Here is a 15332-nt window from a genome sequence, read left to right on the forward strand (position 1 = left end):
GCTGGAGAGGCAGGGGGTGTCCACATTCCAAGCAGCGCATAGTTGAACCGGTGCATTGTTGAGCTCCTTGAAGGTGGGGATGGGTGTGTTTCTGAACTCTCTATTCTCTGGCCAGATGTTTCTTGTTGTCTGGCTCAGAGCAGAGGAGGGGGAGGGGATTACACAACTCTCACTCAGTACTCAGGCTGAGCAGGAAGTGGGAAGCAAAGGACCTCTTTAGCGAAGGAAAGGGAAAAAAACATAACTGAGGAAAACACCAGACGAAAACACCACAGAAATGGGCTGTGATCAGAATACGACAGACAAGACGAAGCCAACAACCAAAAACAGACTTAGCTAAGGGCTACTGCTTTCAAATGAAAAGCATAGGAATGTCAAGATGTTTATAGGTCGACCAAGTTAATATCTATGATATTACAACACTTCCTCAACAAATTCCCAGAGCTCAGTAGACATTGCTAATGGTTGCATCACACAAGTAATGCACTGTAGGTAAATCTCTGTCAATCTGTGTTGTTAAGTGGCAAGACTGCTCAGAGTCAAAGGGAATCTCAGCATTCAGTACAGCATTGGCGGTTTGGATAGAAACTTTGTTGTCCTAAGAGGCCAATATGGTGTCGGTAAATCTAAGTTGTGGAACGGGGCTGGTGTGGTTAAGGTAAATCTTTGTCTGCTAATGGAGGGTAAGTGCTTGTGGAGGGCCAGACGAGCTCTGAATGTCAGACGGAGGGACATGCATGATTTCACAGGAGAAAGCCACTAAAAGCTTCCTCTCAATCAGCCTCCCGCCACCTCTCCTCTCTCCGTTATGTTTTTTCCCCCCAGGCAGGCGCTTTCAGCATACATTCTAAATTGTTTAGCTCTCCTCCCTTCCCACTCTCGCTCTTTCATTATGCTAACGCCAAACTGGTGGCAGATGTAACTTTTTCTCCACATTTGTAAATGGGAAATGGGATGACCTGTTGTTATGTTTGCCTGGGCCCACTCCTGAGAAATTGGATTTACAGATACCATCAATCAAGGATGGACAGAACAACCTGTCTTTGTAACAGAAAACAAGGCTTTAGTCAATACTGTCTGAGAGAAAGGATTCCTTCCTTTTCTCACCCATTAGTTATGAGTCCACACCAGTGGATGTCGGTGCCATTTAAGATGAGGGAGGACGATTTTTTTTTTTTTTATGAGCTTGGCCTTATTTCTATTACAGCATGTTGGATGACTGTCATTCATATCCCATTCATCCAGCTCAATGTAACAATCGATAGATTTAGGCTACTACATGATACTTGAATTTTCCCTATACCCATCATGAGGTTGTTACAACCTAGCCTACGACTGAACGTTTGCAATATAAGTGCACAGGTGGAGATACATGTTTGTAATCAAGGTGACAGACATTGACACATTCAATACCGCCTTGCACACTCTTGCCTGCATCTAACTGATCTAAGGTGTACTCATTAGTCCAACAGTTGCAAACAAGTTAAATCTTTGTCTGCTAACGAGGGTAAGTGCTTGTGGAGGGCCAGATGAGCTCTGAATGTCAGACGGAGGGACATGCATGATTTCACAAACAAGTTACTATTGGATAAATTCAGGTATGTTTCTCCCCGTTTTGTTCCATTTGCTTCTGTTTAAGATTTTTTTTCAACACAAATCGGCAGAATGAATACACCTCTCATCACACGCAAACACAGTTCAGGTTAATAGCAGCCACATACAAACAGCATGATCCCTTTGATCGTTGTATAATTCCTTCTCACATCTACGTACTCTCTTCCTCTCACCTTTTCCCTTTGCTTGTGGACTTCAGTGCCAAACATTCATATCATAACCACTAATAGCTACACACAGCCTACATCGTTGTCACCATATTAGATAACATCATAGTCAACATAGCTAATAGAACTAACGCTTTAGTGAACCCGCTACAATCATGCAGTAAAATGTACAGTCAGCAAGCAGTTTAGCAGTTACACCGGCGGGCCCCGGTGGCAATAAATTTGTCAAACTTGCTCGACTTGGAAAAGTTCCAGTGTTGGATAGCCATAGCCCACTAGCTCACATAAACACCCAGCTCAAATAGAGAGGGATGCTAAGTAGGCTAAAGTAGCTAGCTGCATTAGCTAGCTAAAAAAATTATTACAAAATATGTCTAGCTCTCGCTCTCGCTCTCTCACTTACTTTTCCTTGATTTTTGAAGAAATGAATTTGTTCAAAACTGTTGAATTGTCTTTCTCTTTGAGTGAACTACTCACCACATTTTATACACTGCAGTGCTAGCTAGCTGTAGCTTATGCTTTCAGTACTAGATTCATTTTCTGATCCTTTGATTGGGTGGACAACATGTCAGTTCATGCTATAAGCTTCTAATAGGTTGGAGGACGTCCTCTGGAATTTGTCATAATTACTGTGTAAGTCTATGGAAGGGGGTGAGAACCACAAGCCTCCTAGGTTTTGTATTGAAGTCAATGTACGCAGAGGAGGACGGAAACCAACTGACCTCCGGCTACACCATGGTGCTACCCTACAGAGTGCTGTTGAGGCTACTGTAGACCTTCAATGCAAAACAGTGTGATTAAATCAATTATTTGGTGACGTGAATATATTTAGTATAGTTTTACATAAAAATTATAACTTTTTTTATGTTTCACTATTTTTATTTAATTCACTGAGGAGGATGGTCCTCCCCTTCCTCCTCTGAGGAGACTCCACTGGTCCTCACAAAGAAACTGCAACTAAACCATAACGAAAGTGAGATGGCTTTCCAATGAAATGGACAATCATCTCAACAGACGACACCTCCATAACAGAGGATTGGAATAACCCACTGGAGATTTGAACATACACAGAACTCAGACTACCTTCCTCATCATCTTGGTAAATTGACAAAGTCCTGCAGTGCCAAGTAACAGCTAAGTGTCATGTATCATTCAAGAGGTGGATTAGATATATTAAAATGACTGAAAACAGTCAAATGAGCTAATCTCTTCACTAACCCTGCACAACTTTATTCAAAGTTTCTCCAGCAGCAGGCTTCCTGTAGCCTCCAGCGGGATAGCAAGGCCAGTGTTTGCTCTGCACCCTCCAGAATGATGCTTTGCATCTGCCTGTTCCGACCCCGGAACATGGCCTTTGGGGATTTGCCTAGTTGTCAGAAAGATGACGGATAAACGTGGAATGGACAGAGGAAATCATAAACCATTTCCAGAATCAAAACTAGCACTGTGGTGAGGGGCAACAGACACAGGCAGAGCTCCAGAATTCTCTACAGTCTGGCTATTTAGTATAAAATAAACAATAGATAAAGACAGTAAGTGTTATTACACCGGTAATGTTCCCAAATGCTGGAAGGGTTGCCGACGAGTGAAAAAGTGTGGGAACTCCTGTATTATACTATGGAAAAGTAGGCTAGTACAATATTGACTAGTTTTACCACATGCTTGGATCATATTGAAAAAGGAAATGGTTTATTTTGAGACCATTTCAAGAAGGATAACCACAAATCCATTGGTGGGCTGGCAGCATACAAGTAGAGCTAAGATAGAGGGAGGGAAAATGATCCCTTCCTTCCACTCTGCGGTGTACACAGCATGCTGTTCCGCTTTGTTTGCATGATTAACAAGAGAGTCAGCTGTGCAGCAGATCAATACCCACTGACTGGCCTTTTACGGAATTGTGTCTAACGTGGTAACCCCATCTGTGTGCCCTTCCTATTCCACAGCCAATTATGTGATAGGATCAATACAGGTCAGTAAAGGGGTATTGACGCTTTTGTTGGCGATGTTATGTAAGAGTGAGAAACCCATGGGCCCTGCATCCCAGAGATGTCTATAGAGTCTATAGTAAGTCACCACAAGGCAGTGTGTCACAGAGAGTGAATAATATATTTTTCCTTGGGCATAGAGAGAAAATATGAAGCAGCTTATCTCTTCCCCAGCCAGGGGCTACTGTAGCTGTAGTGGAGCTGGGAGAAGAGGAGGCATTTAGAATGAGATAGGGAACTTCTGTTCCTCTCCCTGCAGCACTATCCAGATCCTTATCAGATTCCTCCACCACCGCAGGATGCAGCCAGAATCCATCTACCACCACTACCAAAACCTGTCTCCTGTTGACAACAATACCATACCAACAACAGCTAAACATTGAGTTGACAACAATGAAAACTTGATGCTGTCAGTCAGTCTTAGACATGTGATCAGAAAAATTACTTTCAGGAGAGGGTGGTCTGAGATTAACTTGTGTTTCAGGGAGCTGCAGGCGTCCGTTTTGTTGCTCCATACAGACAACACAGTACCCTTCTCTCTCTTCTTCTCTGGTGTCCAAAAGAGCGTGCTCTGAAAAAAAGTAAGGCTTCATTCCCCAGCATGTCCATGCTAATAACCCACAACAAGCACCCTGCAGGAGCATTTTTAGAATCAATAAAGCTCCCCATAAACATGCTTCTGTCTCCCTCATCTCTCTCTGGTTTAGTAGGTTCTCATGTCACTAGTGATAAGGGTCGGATGGTCCTCTGCAGCCACACAATGCATCAGCTTTCTCCATATCATACCAGTCTCATTTGAGCTTGGACTCTGGACGCTTTGTGAATGACATGTTCTTTATCCAAGAAGCAGAAACACAGTATGGAGGCTTTACATGAATCAGCTTTCTCTATGTCCAGAGTTGGTTTTCTAGGAGCCTTGGGCTTGGTCAGGGTGTATCCATTGACAACATGGAAAAAAGCTCTGTCTTCAGAATGACATGCTCTTTATTCAAGTAACAGAAACACAGTATGGATGCTTTACATGACATCACCTGCTTTCCCCCCTTCCCTCCTTGTCACCGACTCCCTTGCTCTGTTCTGTGGAGTTCCCCACATTTCCAGTGAGCTCATATTTTAGACTACCGCCATAGTGGTCCCTCAGGACTGTGCAGAGAAGAATGAAGGAACTGATGAAATGTTCCAGCGCCAGCAGCCTCAATGAAGGATTTCAGCATTGTGCACAATATCTGACTGAGGATCAGATGCCCGGTCTAGCGAATGAACTCTTCCATCATGGGAGTTTTTGTCCTGAGTTGTGATGAAAAACAGCAAATCATAATCTCAGAATAAAGCCTACCCCTATTCCCTTTTTCAATCCCATACATTTTTGCTTGTAGAATCACAGCTGTGCGACCCAGGAAGTGTTCATAACGAGCTCCATTAGTGGTATTACCTACATCCGGCTGCCAAGGGGTCAGACTAAATGAACAGATGAAATTACCCCAGAGGTAATGAGGGTTAACCACAATACCCACACCAGAGTGGTCCCAAGGGAAGCAGAAATTAAGCTGCCCTGAAGTTGGAATTGGTAGGTGGGCTGGAATTCTCCATGTCATGTTTCAGTTCACATCCTTACCTTTGATTTCAGCCATCACAATTCCAAAACACGGCCGGCCAATTCCAAAACACAGCCGGCAGATGCTTATGGCGGCAGATTTACGAGGTCTGCATTTTCTGAGCTAAACTGACCATGACACACCTCCAACAACAACACATAAAACCTCACATAATTCTGCCTAATAACAATCTCAACCAGTGGCATATGGGTTATTTACGTGAGCACTGATACCGCCTTGTGATAAGCAGTGCCCACTTTGTCAAATGCAGGGGCGCAAAATATTTTGCTTGTCCATTCCCGGCACGCCTCTCCAGGGTGCTGTTGGAGAGACACATTGCTTCCGTGCTCCACCATCCTTCCGTCAATAAAATCATTTTACATAAATCACGTAGCAGATATAGGATATGGTAGAAAGAGTATGTGGACTTTTCTGTAGTCTACAGGCAGGAGATAAAATGTATGACAATGTAATGAGATGGACACTTTTTACATCATGCAGGTTTCTCCGATCAAATAGCCTAACCTAAACGGCGGTCAATCGAATAAAAAAATGCGCTGTCATGTTAACAAACATATCCTTAAAAACAGGACAGGTCAAAGTCAAATGGACAATATGGAATGCACAATCACAACTGTTGTCCAGGAGTTTCACCCCATTGTCATGATCAGTGGTTTCAAGTTTGTATTCATACATTTTTGACAAGCTGATCATAGCGAAAAAGAAAATACTTCTGGATTTCCCGCTGTGTAAACACATTGCAAAGAGGCTCACGATAACTCCTGATAAAGTTAGGTAGCTGATATTCAGAGCTTAAATAACCAAATAGAATATTCATAGGAATCAGGACTAATAAAGGCAATGCAGCAGCCTGTTTTACAAACGGTGGGCCTACCACACGGATGGGCATTCATAAAATTCCATTGTGGGTGTCAGGGTAGTATTTCCATGGCGGCGAGCTTTACACCACTCCAGCCAATGCTTGTCATTGTCCCGTGGTGATCTTAGGCTTGTGTGTGGCTGCTCAGCCATGGAAACCCATTTCATGAAGCTCCCGATGAACAGTTCTTGTGCTGACGTTGCTTCCAGAGGCAGTTTGGAACTCGCTAGTGAGTGTTGCAACCATGGACAGACAATTTTTACACGCTACATCACTCAGCAGTCCCGTTCTGTGAGCTTGTGTGGCCTTCCACTTTATGGCTGAGCCACTTCACAATAACAGCACTTAATGTTGCCTGGGGCAGCTCTAGCAGGGCAGGGATTCCAAAGCAGGGATTTCAAAGCCTGCAGGGACAAAGCTTTGGAGGAAATATAATTTTGTTGGTGTATGTTATGTTTGTTTGTATATAGAGAACTCAAGAGACAATACATGTAATAGAACATGCGTGATTGACAGCCCTACCTAGCAAAGATATATAAATATCCTGTATCCACCATGCAAAATCCAGTGTAAACAGTGGTAGATACAGAAAAGGGAAATTTATCTAACATAAAAACTAAAGACTGGACAAAGAATAAAGGTGTTTACACCATCCACCACTGTATATAAACGGAGAGAAATAAGCTCCATTTGTATGAGTGGAAGCGGCAGCCTCAGTGTGTTCTCTAAAGCCCAGTGGAGTGTCGAGAGGAGCAGAGACACAGCCCCAGGGCTAGGTGAGCAGTAAAGCAGTCTAAACAGGTAGAGCACAAACACAGTCATCCTAAAGGCATTTGAAGCTACCTCACTACCAGTGAAAAAAAGGAAAAAGAAAACATTGGAAGAACAATACACAGAAGGCATCAGATAGCACACCTCAGTCTCTCTCTTTCAGACAGAGCCTATGGCAAGATATTCAGAATACACAAAGGCTTGTGATGATCTCAGCTCCACCACCAAACACACAATGCTCATGAGGTATTTTACATGTTTACCTTGAGTGTGTGTTAAAAAGATATTAGACTAGGCCTAGCTTAAAACAACAAGTATTCTAAGAAGGCAGCCTCGTCTGTTGAGATTCAAACCAAGGTCAGTGAAACACAAGAATTTATATTCCTTGAGTGAAACTGGTATAAATCATGAGAGCACAAAGGCAGAAGAGCATTGAATGATTAAATCACAAATACAGCATTCATTACAACTGGACAATGGTAAATAAAGAGGGTTATGTATGTGTTATAAGGCAAGACTGATAATACGAGTAGTATGGCTGTGGGTTTAGCAAACATTCTAAATAGGCAATGAAGAACTCTTATTATTATACAATTGGCACAAATGTTCATTGCGACCTCTTCCACAAGTGTCACAGTGTTCCATCCAGCCCTTATTCTGTTCTGAGGGGATAAAAAGAGGCATACACACTACCACTCCTGACATCACTTTGCCTCCACATTATCATCATAACAGAAAACAGGTCTTTAGGATATGGTGATCAAAGATGATTTGTAAGTCATGTTCTGAGACAGAATCAGGTAGCACCTGGATGCTGTTGAGTGATACAGCTTTCATAAAGCGCCAAAAATGTAATGGCCTCTCTCACTTCCCATTCATTTGGCAGTGAGGTAGTGAATTTCTATGTCCTTTGCATTAAAGCGCAGAGAACACACACTGAACTTTTCCATGTCATAAATCACAACCCCCTGTTCTGCTGCCAGGATTTTGTTAAACCCAATTTGTCACAGAGGAGCCCCTCTCCCACCCACTCTCACTGCAGCCTCACACTGGGGCTGTGGCACGGGATTGGTGGGCATATCGAAGTGTCACACGTAGCCCACGAGCTACAGAATAGGGCTTGGTGATATGGCCTAAAAATCATATCAATCAAAATGTATTTATAAAGCCCTTTTTACATCAGCCGATGCCAAAGTGCTATACAGAAACCCAGCCTAAAACCCCAAACAGCAAGCAATGCAGATGTAGAAGCACGGTGGCTAGGAAAAACTCCCTAGAAAGGCCAGAACCTAGGAAGAAACCTAGAGAGGAACCAGGCTCTGAGGGGTGGCCAGTCCTCTTCTGGCTGTGCCGAGTGGAGATTATAACTGAACATGGCCAAGATGTAAAAACGTTCATAGATGACCAGCAGGGTCAGAGAATAATAATCACAGTGGTTGTAGAGGGTGCAACAGGTCAGCACCTCAGGAGTAAATGTCAGTTGGCTTTTCATAGCCAATCATTCAGAGTCTGAGACAGCAGGTGCATATCTCGATTTATTCAAACATAGGCGATTCACGATATACACTCACCGGACAGTGTATTAGGTAGACCACCCCATTCATGAAAATGGATCGCTCCTACAGACAGTAAGTCGGGTGGTCGTGGCTTGCTATTTAAAGCAGGCAGACAGGCATCCAGTTACTGTTCGATTGGAACGTTAGAATGGGCAAAGCGATTGACCTAAGCGGCTTTGATTGTCGGGGGCCAGGCGCGCCGGATCCAGTACCTCAGAAACGGCTGCCTGCCTGGGCTTTTAATGCACGACAGTGACTAGGGTTTACCGAGAATGGTGAGACAAACAGAAAACATTCAGTCAGCGGTAGTAATGTGAGCGAAAATAGATTTTGATTACAAAGGTCAAAGGAGAATGGAAAGAATGGCGCAAGCTAACAGGCACAAACAGACAAATAACGGAGCAGTACAACAGCGGTGTATAGAACAGCATCTCGTAACGCACAACTCATTGATCCTTGTCACGGATTGGCTACTGCAGCAGACGACTACATCGGGTTCCACTCCTATCAGCTAAAAACAAGAAGAAGCAGCTCCAGTGGGCACGCGTCATGCTGATGGCAGTCAGGATTTGGTGTAAGCAGCATGAGTCCATTGCCCCATCCTGCCTGGTGTCAACGGTACAGGCTGGTGGCGGTGGTGTAATGGTGTGGGGAATGTTTTCCTGGGACACATTAGGTCCCTTGATACATTGTTGCTGACCATAACCCAATAGAACATCTTCGGGATAAGATGAAACGGGCTGTTCACAGCATGAATATACTGCCGTCCAATCTACAGCAACTGCGTGATGCTATCGCATCAGCATGGACCAACATCTCTGTGGAATATTTCCGACACCTTGTAGAATCCATGCCCCGAAGAATTAAGGCCGTTCTGGATGCAAAACGGGGTCTAATCCGGTACTAGATGGGTGTACCTAATAAACTGGACGATGAGTGTATTCTCAATTTTGTTTGTGTTTTCTCTAAATAAGCTTTGTTGCACAATTAAAAGTAAAATAGACTGCATTTCAAACAGTCAGCAATAATCTAGTGAATTCAGGTGAAATTATACCTAGGCTCAATATATGCCTTCCACAAAATTCCATTATTTTATTGAAATAGTTTAACCTGCTTTTTTGCAATAATCACTGATCTGGGTTTCAAGTCGGTCTATGAATATCCCGATTTGTTCCAAATTCAACCAGAACCATGTATAACGCACATTCCCTAATAATGACTAACTTCTTGTAGCGGGCATTATAGAAAATGAACACAGGTCTCATAAACAATCTCTCAAGTACATGCCCAGGTGCTAGTGAGTAACCAGCTAATCTGTATATTTCAAGTTTAACCAACTTGGATCTGTGTGTTAGCTAACAAGGTAGAACAGTTTAATTGTTATGAACACACTCCTCTGTCCTTCTCCAACTGTTTGAACAGCATGCTAGCCTGTCCACTTTGTTTGGATGTTAAAATCAAGTGGCCTGCCTTATTTCTCAGAATGAGAGTGAGTTGCCAATTCCTTATATAATTTTGTTGTATGCTTATTGCACATTTAAAAACACAGACTAGACAGCTAGTATAACAGTATTTTGCTAAATTGCTGTTAGCGGTACGTGGTACCGCAATGCCACGCGACAAACTGAGCATTCATTTTCTAGAATCAATGTTCATTGATACTCCCGTTTTAGTCTGCTCTGCGCACAATTTGAGGAGTTGAGACATGAAAAGGGTATCCTTAGAAAGATGAACTTATTATTACAGTAAAATAATTTCTCAATCTGTTTGGGTGTCAATATGACCAATTCTGTTGGACCAAACCTCAAATGCTAATAGCGAGTTGAAATCGAGAGGAAGAAGTGTTCTCTCATCCCTGTTGTTGTGAGTGGCAAGGGGAGAGGCTTGGTGTCTAAAAAGAGAGGAAGAGGTGAAGCCAGAGGTTTCACTCTCACCAAAAACTGTCCAAAATGAGCCCAAAGCATTTCTATGGGCTTATTTTGGACCTAAGCTTGTCACCTGCCTTCCCACCTTTGGACAACAACTCCCATTTTTAGGGCGGAGATATGAGCATCTCATCATTATATACAGATCTCTGGTGTAAATGGGAAGGTGCACACAGCACAGAAGGAGCAAAGGAGTCAATACCAAAAAGAGAACAAGTGGACATAAACGCTCTTAAAAATGTTTTTCAAGTGTGAGCATTGCACATGAAAGGGAGTTGGACAGGAAGAAACCTGTATGAACCCATCATCCATTTACTGTGGCCATTTTAGCTGGGATGACAATGTGAGGCACACCACACACAGACACATTATCACCTGGAAGTGAGGAGGATTCATGTTATGATAAAGTCACTTTATATGCTGAGGTTACTACTCCCCTTCAGTTCACCAACTAAGCAGCACTTTGGCAGCAAGCCACATTCCAAAAGTGACTCAAGTTTGGCTTTTCCATCCACTCAACTGTGTTGATACAAAGCCATATTGCCTAAATTTCCCTGAACATCAAACCAACAAAGTCTTCCGCTTCAACACTCTCCAACCAGTCTCTTCCACTTTGCACCCGAGTCACAGAATAAAGGAAAACCAAATAGTTTGGTCTGACTGACCACATGCCCTCTTCAGTATTACCACGGGTCTACCCAAGCCTTAGTAAATGTTCCACTGAACTACAAAAAGCTTCTGCTGCACTGCAGACACACCTCTCACTCACATGGCATTGCTATTTCCTCAGAGGAGGATGAGCTGGCCAATCAGCGGTCTGCTCAGTTGAATTTTGTTAATGACCGGTATACACCCACACATTATGTTGTTGGGGTACGCCCACACCATTCCAACACAGAAAAGCTGCTTTTCAACATATTTAATTGCCATTTTTGTGAAGGCAATCAATTTCACTTATATGGTAAGTAATTATAGGTCATATTTCATAGAAATCTGGAAACACTTTAAACATGCAATACAATGGTATGGCCCCTGTGTGTTGTGGAGAATATCTGGAACTATCACAAGTGCTCAACAGTGACACCCATTGGGCCCCAAGGTACCTCTTCCTCCTGTACTGTTGTGGACTGTGTAACTGTTGCATGATTAATGAATGTGAACACTGTGCTGATTGCACTCAGAATAACTATTTATGCATGTAAAGAATGTTTCCAAAACCACTTGCACGGAGGGCAGATTACCATTCACCATGAATATCAGTGTAATGACACTGACATAAAGGCTGTGTGTAATTGACAACAAATAGGCCCCTGAAAGACACCTTGACATACCTGTGACATTTGGGGTCTGAAGTTGATCTCCTTTAGGTCCACAGACCCCGGTGAGAGGTTGTGCAACATTTGGCACAAGAGCACTCCGTCTCGTAGCGCCTGTGCCAAGTCGAACACGGCCGCAGAAGGCCACACGACCCGGTGGTTTGGGGGCAAAACCTTGCAGTCTATCAACCACCGCCCGCATTGCCGCCACTCTTCCATGTCGGCTTGGGGGGTGCGTTCCACACTCAAATTCGACAGTCGCCTCCGTGGGCAAAATTCAGCCGCTTCCAGCGCGCAACCGAAGCAATCCTTCCACCAGTGTTAAAATCCAAATCTCAATTAAAATGTGATTAGTTGTATTATTTTCCCATGTATTAACGAAACTGATAACTTTACAATTATGGTAAAATAGTGTTCTACTTTAGTTTTCCGATTAAGTTTATATAATTGGCTCCAGCTCACAATATGCTCTGTTCAAATAGGCTATGTCCAGTGGAGCACAATCAGAACATGTCCAACTCAGTCTTTTGAACAAGTGACGTGAGTTTCTGACCATAACATTCAGAAGTTGACGACACTAAATGAACACGATGTAATGTGTAAATTACCTTCTGAATAAACAGACCAATGTGAACTACCGGGAAAACAATTTCCTTTTCTTCATTCTCGAAGTTGATTTTGCATATCCAGAAGGTGTTAGAACTCAGCTCATAATCCAGATTGTAGGCTAAACGTTTTAAATCATAGATAGGCTATTGGGAATAATAATGCCCCAATGTCTTCTTTGCTTGTATATTAAAGCCTACCAAATTTCAATGTTGAACCTATCATGCAAGCTTGCTGCCCAAAACCGTTGTCTCCGAAAAAAATTACTTTGAACAGCTGAGACAATCAGTTCTGACACTCAGTATAGAGCGACAAACCATTGTATTTTGCGTAACTACCCAGAGTTTCTGGTTGTTCAGAGTTTCTCTATACAATTTCCTATGCTGCTCTGATAGATAACAATTACATTTCAATGTAAAACACTATGATAAATCAAATGTATTTTCTTACGATGCCCCACTCAACATTCAGCCTATCCACAATGCACTCGAAAACATATTTCACTAACTCCAACAGAAACATGTCCAGGAGGGGAAAAAATCACGTTCTCGTCATTCTCAGAATACCAAACACCAACTTTAATGGAAATAAACGTTTAAAAATGCTCCAATAAACCGTTTCTATGTTCTTTCTTGTTCCCCGTCCGCGTTTTTTTGTGACGGATTGTGGTGTTCTGCAGTCCCTCTACTCCCCGCCGCGCTATTCCGAAGGTTTGAGAGAAAGCGTGAACGCGCTTGGCTGTAGAGAGGGCGGCGATGTTGAACGTGGGTTCAGTTGGTTCTGGTTACGCACGCCCACGTGTGGGAATGATTATAATGCACATTTTAAGAAAGTTGAAGCTCATTTACTGCATTTCGATACAATTTAAAAACTCTTAAATGCTATTTGGAGAACAGCAAAAACAAGCAAAAATGTATATAATGTTATTCATAAAAAGGGATCTTTTAGCAGGCAAAATATTTTTTTTACAAAAGGTAGACAAATATGTTTGCTTTATGGAACTTTTTGTTGTTGTTGCAGTTTTAAAACTGCAATTCTACACATTTTGCAATTACTTTTGCCATGTTAATATGATATCTGAGTGACAGTGACTAACAAAATCAATGGGGGCCCCCTGGAGGTCAGGGCCCCTTCAGCCATCATTACTACATTTACATTATAGTAATTTAGCAGTTAGTGCATTTATCTAAAGATAAGTAGGTGGGACAACCACATATCACAGGCATAGAAAGTACATTTTTCCTCAATGTCGTAGATATCAGTAAAGTCAGAGCTAGAAGGGGGGAAGGGGTCAAGTGCAAGTGCTGTTTAAGTTTTGTGTGTGTGTGTGTTGGGGGGGGGGGTCAAGGTGAGGAGGGTTACTTTTGCTGTTCCGTAGGTAAGCACCATGGTCTTGTAGTGGATGCTTGCTTCGACTGGAACCCAGTGGAGTGTGCGGTGGAGCGTGGTGTCGAGAGAACTTGGGAAGGTTGAAAACCAGGCAGGCTACAGTGTTCTGGATAAGTTGCAGGGGTTTGATGGAAGAAGCGGGGAGCCCAGCCAACAGCGAGTTGCAGTAGTCCAGACGGGAGAAGACAAGTGTCTGAATTAGGACCTGTGCCGCTTCCTGTTTGAGGTTGGGTTGTAGTCTACAGATGTTGTTGAGCATGAACCTGCAGGAGCGAGTCACTGCTTTGATGTTTGCAAAGAACGACAGGGTGTTGTCCAGGGTCACGCCAAGGTTCTTTGCACTCTGAGAGGGTGACACTCTGGCATTGTCAACCGTGATGGAGAGGCCTTTGAGCGGGCAGTCCTTCCCCGAGAGGAAGAGCAGTTCCGTCTTGTTGAGCTTGAGGTGGTGGGCCGACAACCAAGCTAAGATATCTGACAGGCATGCGGAGATGTGTCACCACCTGGGTGTCAGAAGGGGGAAGGAGAACATGAGCTGAGTGTCATCTGCATAGCAATGATAGGAGAGATCATGTGAGGATATGACAGAGCCGAGTGACTTGGTGCATAGAGAGAAGAGGGACTAGAACCTAGCCCTGGGGGACACCAGTAGTGTGAGCATGTCGTGCAGACACAGATCCTCTCCACGTCACCTGGAAGGAGCGGCCTGCCAGCTAGGATGCAATCCAAGAATGTGCAGAGCCTGAGACGCCCAGCTCTGAGAGGGTGGAGAGGAGGATCTGATGGTTCAGTGTCGAAGGCAGAGGATAGATCTAGGGGGATGAGAACAGAGGAGAGAGTCAGCTTTGGCAGTGCGGAGAGCCTTGGTGATACAGAATAGAGCAGTCTCGGTTGAGTGACCCATCTTGAAGCCTGACTGGTTAGGGTCAAGAAGATAGCTGGCTAGACTAACTAAACTAATATACCAATCTAAAATAGTTTAAAGATGCAATATGTAACTTTTTGGGGAACCCGACAAAATTCACATAGAAATGTGACTTATAGAGTTGTCATTCTCATTAAAAGTTGTTTTATGTGCCCTATTTCTATGCTTCCCGTTCTTAAGTTTCATTTGTGCTTCTTTAACTTTCGGTTTTGATACATCAGCTTCAAACAGCTGAAAATACAATATTCTTGGTTATGGAATAGATATTTCACAGCAGTTTAGATGGTACAAGGATTCGCTACACTATACTTGCTTGTTTTGTCACATAAACTGAAATTAGGCAAACTATTAGAATTTTTGCAACCAGGAAATTGCAGTGCGATTTCTGCATAGTGAATCTTTAACTGACATGGGCTAATTGAGTGACTGTCAGTGAGTGACATAATAAGAGGGAAACTGCTGATGCACAACCAAGTTTTTAAATTGTACCTTGTGTATTCTACTATTCTAACTCTCAACTGTAGGTTGAGACCCCGACTGATTGTTGTTGAAAAAATGAGAGGTCCGGACCTCGGTGTCCTCATATGCTCAACTGCACATTAC

General features: G+C 43.2%; 1 protein-coding gene across 11 annotated transcripts in view; it reads right to left on the reverse strand.

Annotated features, from left to right (window-relative positions):
• LOC115159493 (guanine nucleotide exchange factor VAV2) overlaps positions 1-13945 on the reverse strand; it is a 216772-nt gene extending 202827 nt beyond the window's left edge. For 10 of the 11 annotated variants that reach the window (XM_029709272.1, XM_029709269.1, XM_029709264.1 and 7 more), the window contains exon 1: positions 11825-13945. In XM_029709272.1, coding sequence (XP_029565132.1) covers positions 11825-12028 — 204 coding nt within the window. In that variant the 5' untranslated portion in view covers positions 12029-13945. The remainder of the gene's footprint in view (positions 1-11824) is intronic. The other variant, XM_029709261.1, reaches the window with a different exon arrangement.
• Between the last annotated feature and the right edge of the window lie 1387 nt (positions 13946-15332).

Source organism: Salmo trutta, chromosome 23 (assembly GCF_901001165.1).
Source record: "Salmo trutta chromosome 23, fSalTru1.1, whole genome shotgun sequence".
Classification (NCBI taxonomy): domain Eukaryota; kingdom Metazoa; phylum Chordata; class Actinopteri; order Salmoniformes; family Salmonidae; genus Salmo; species Salmo trutta.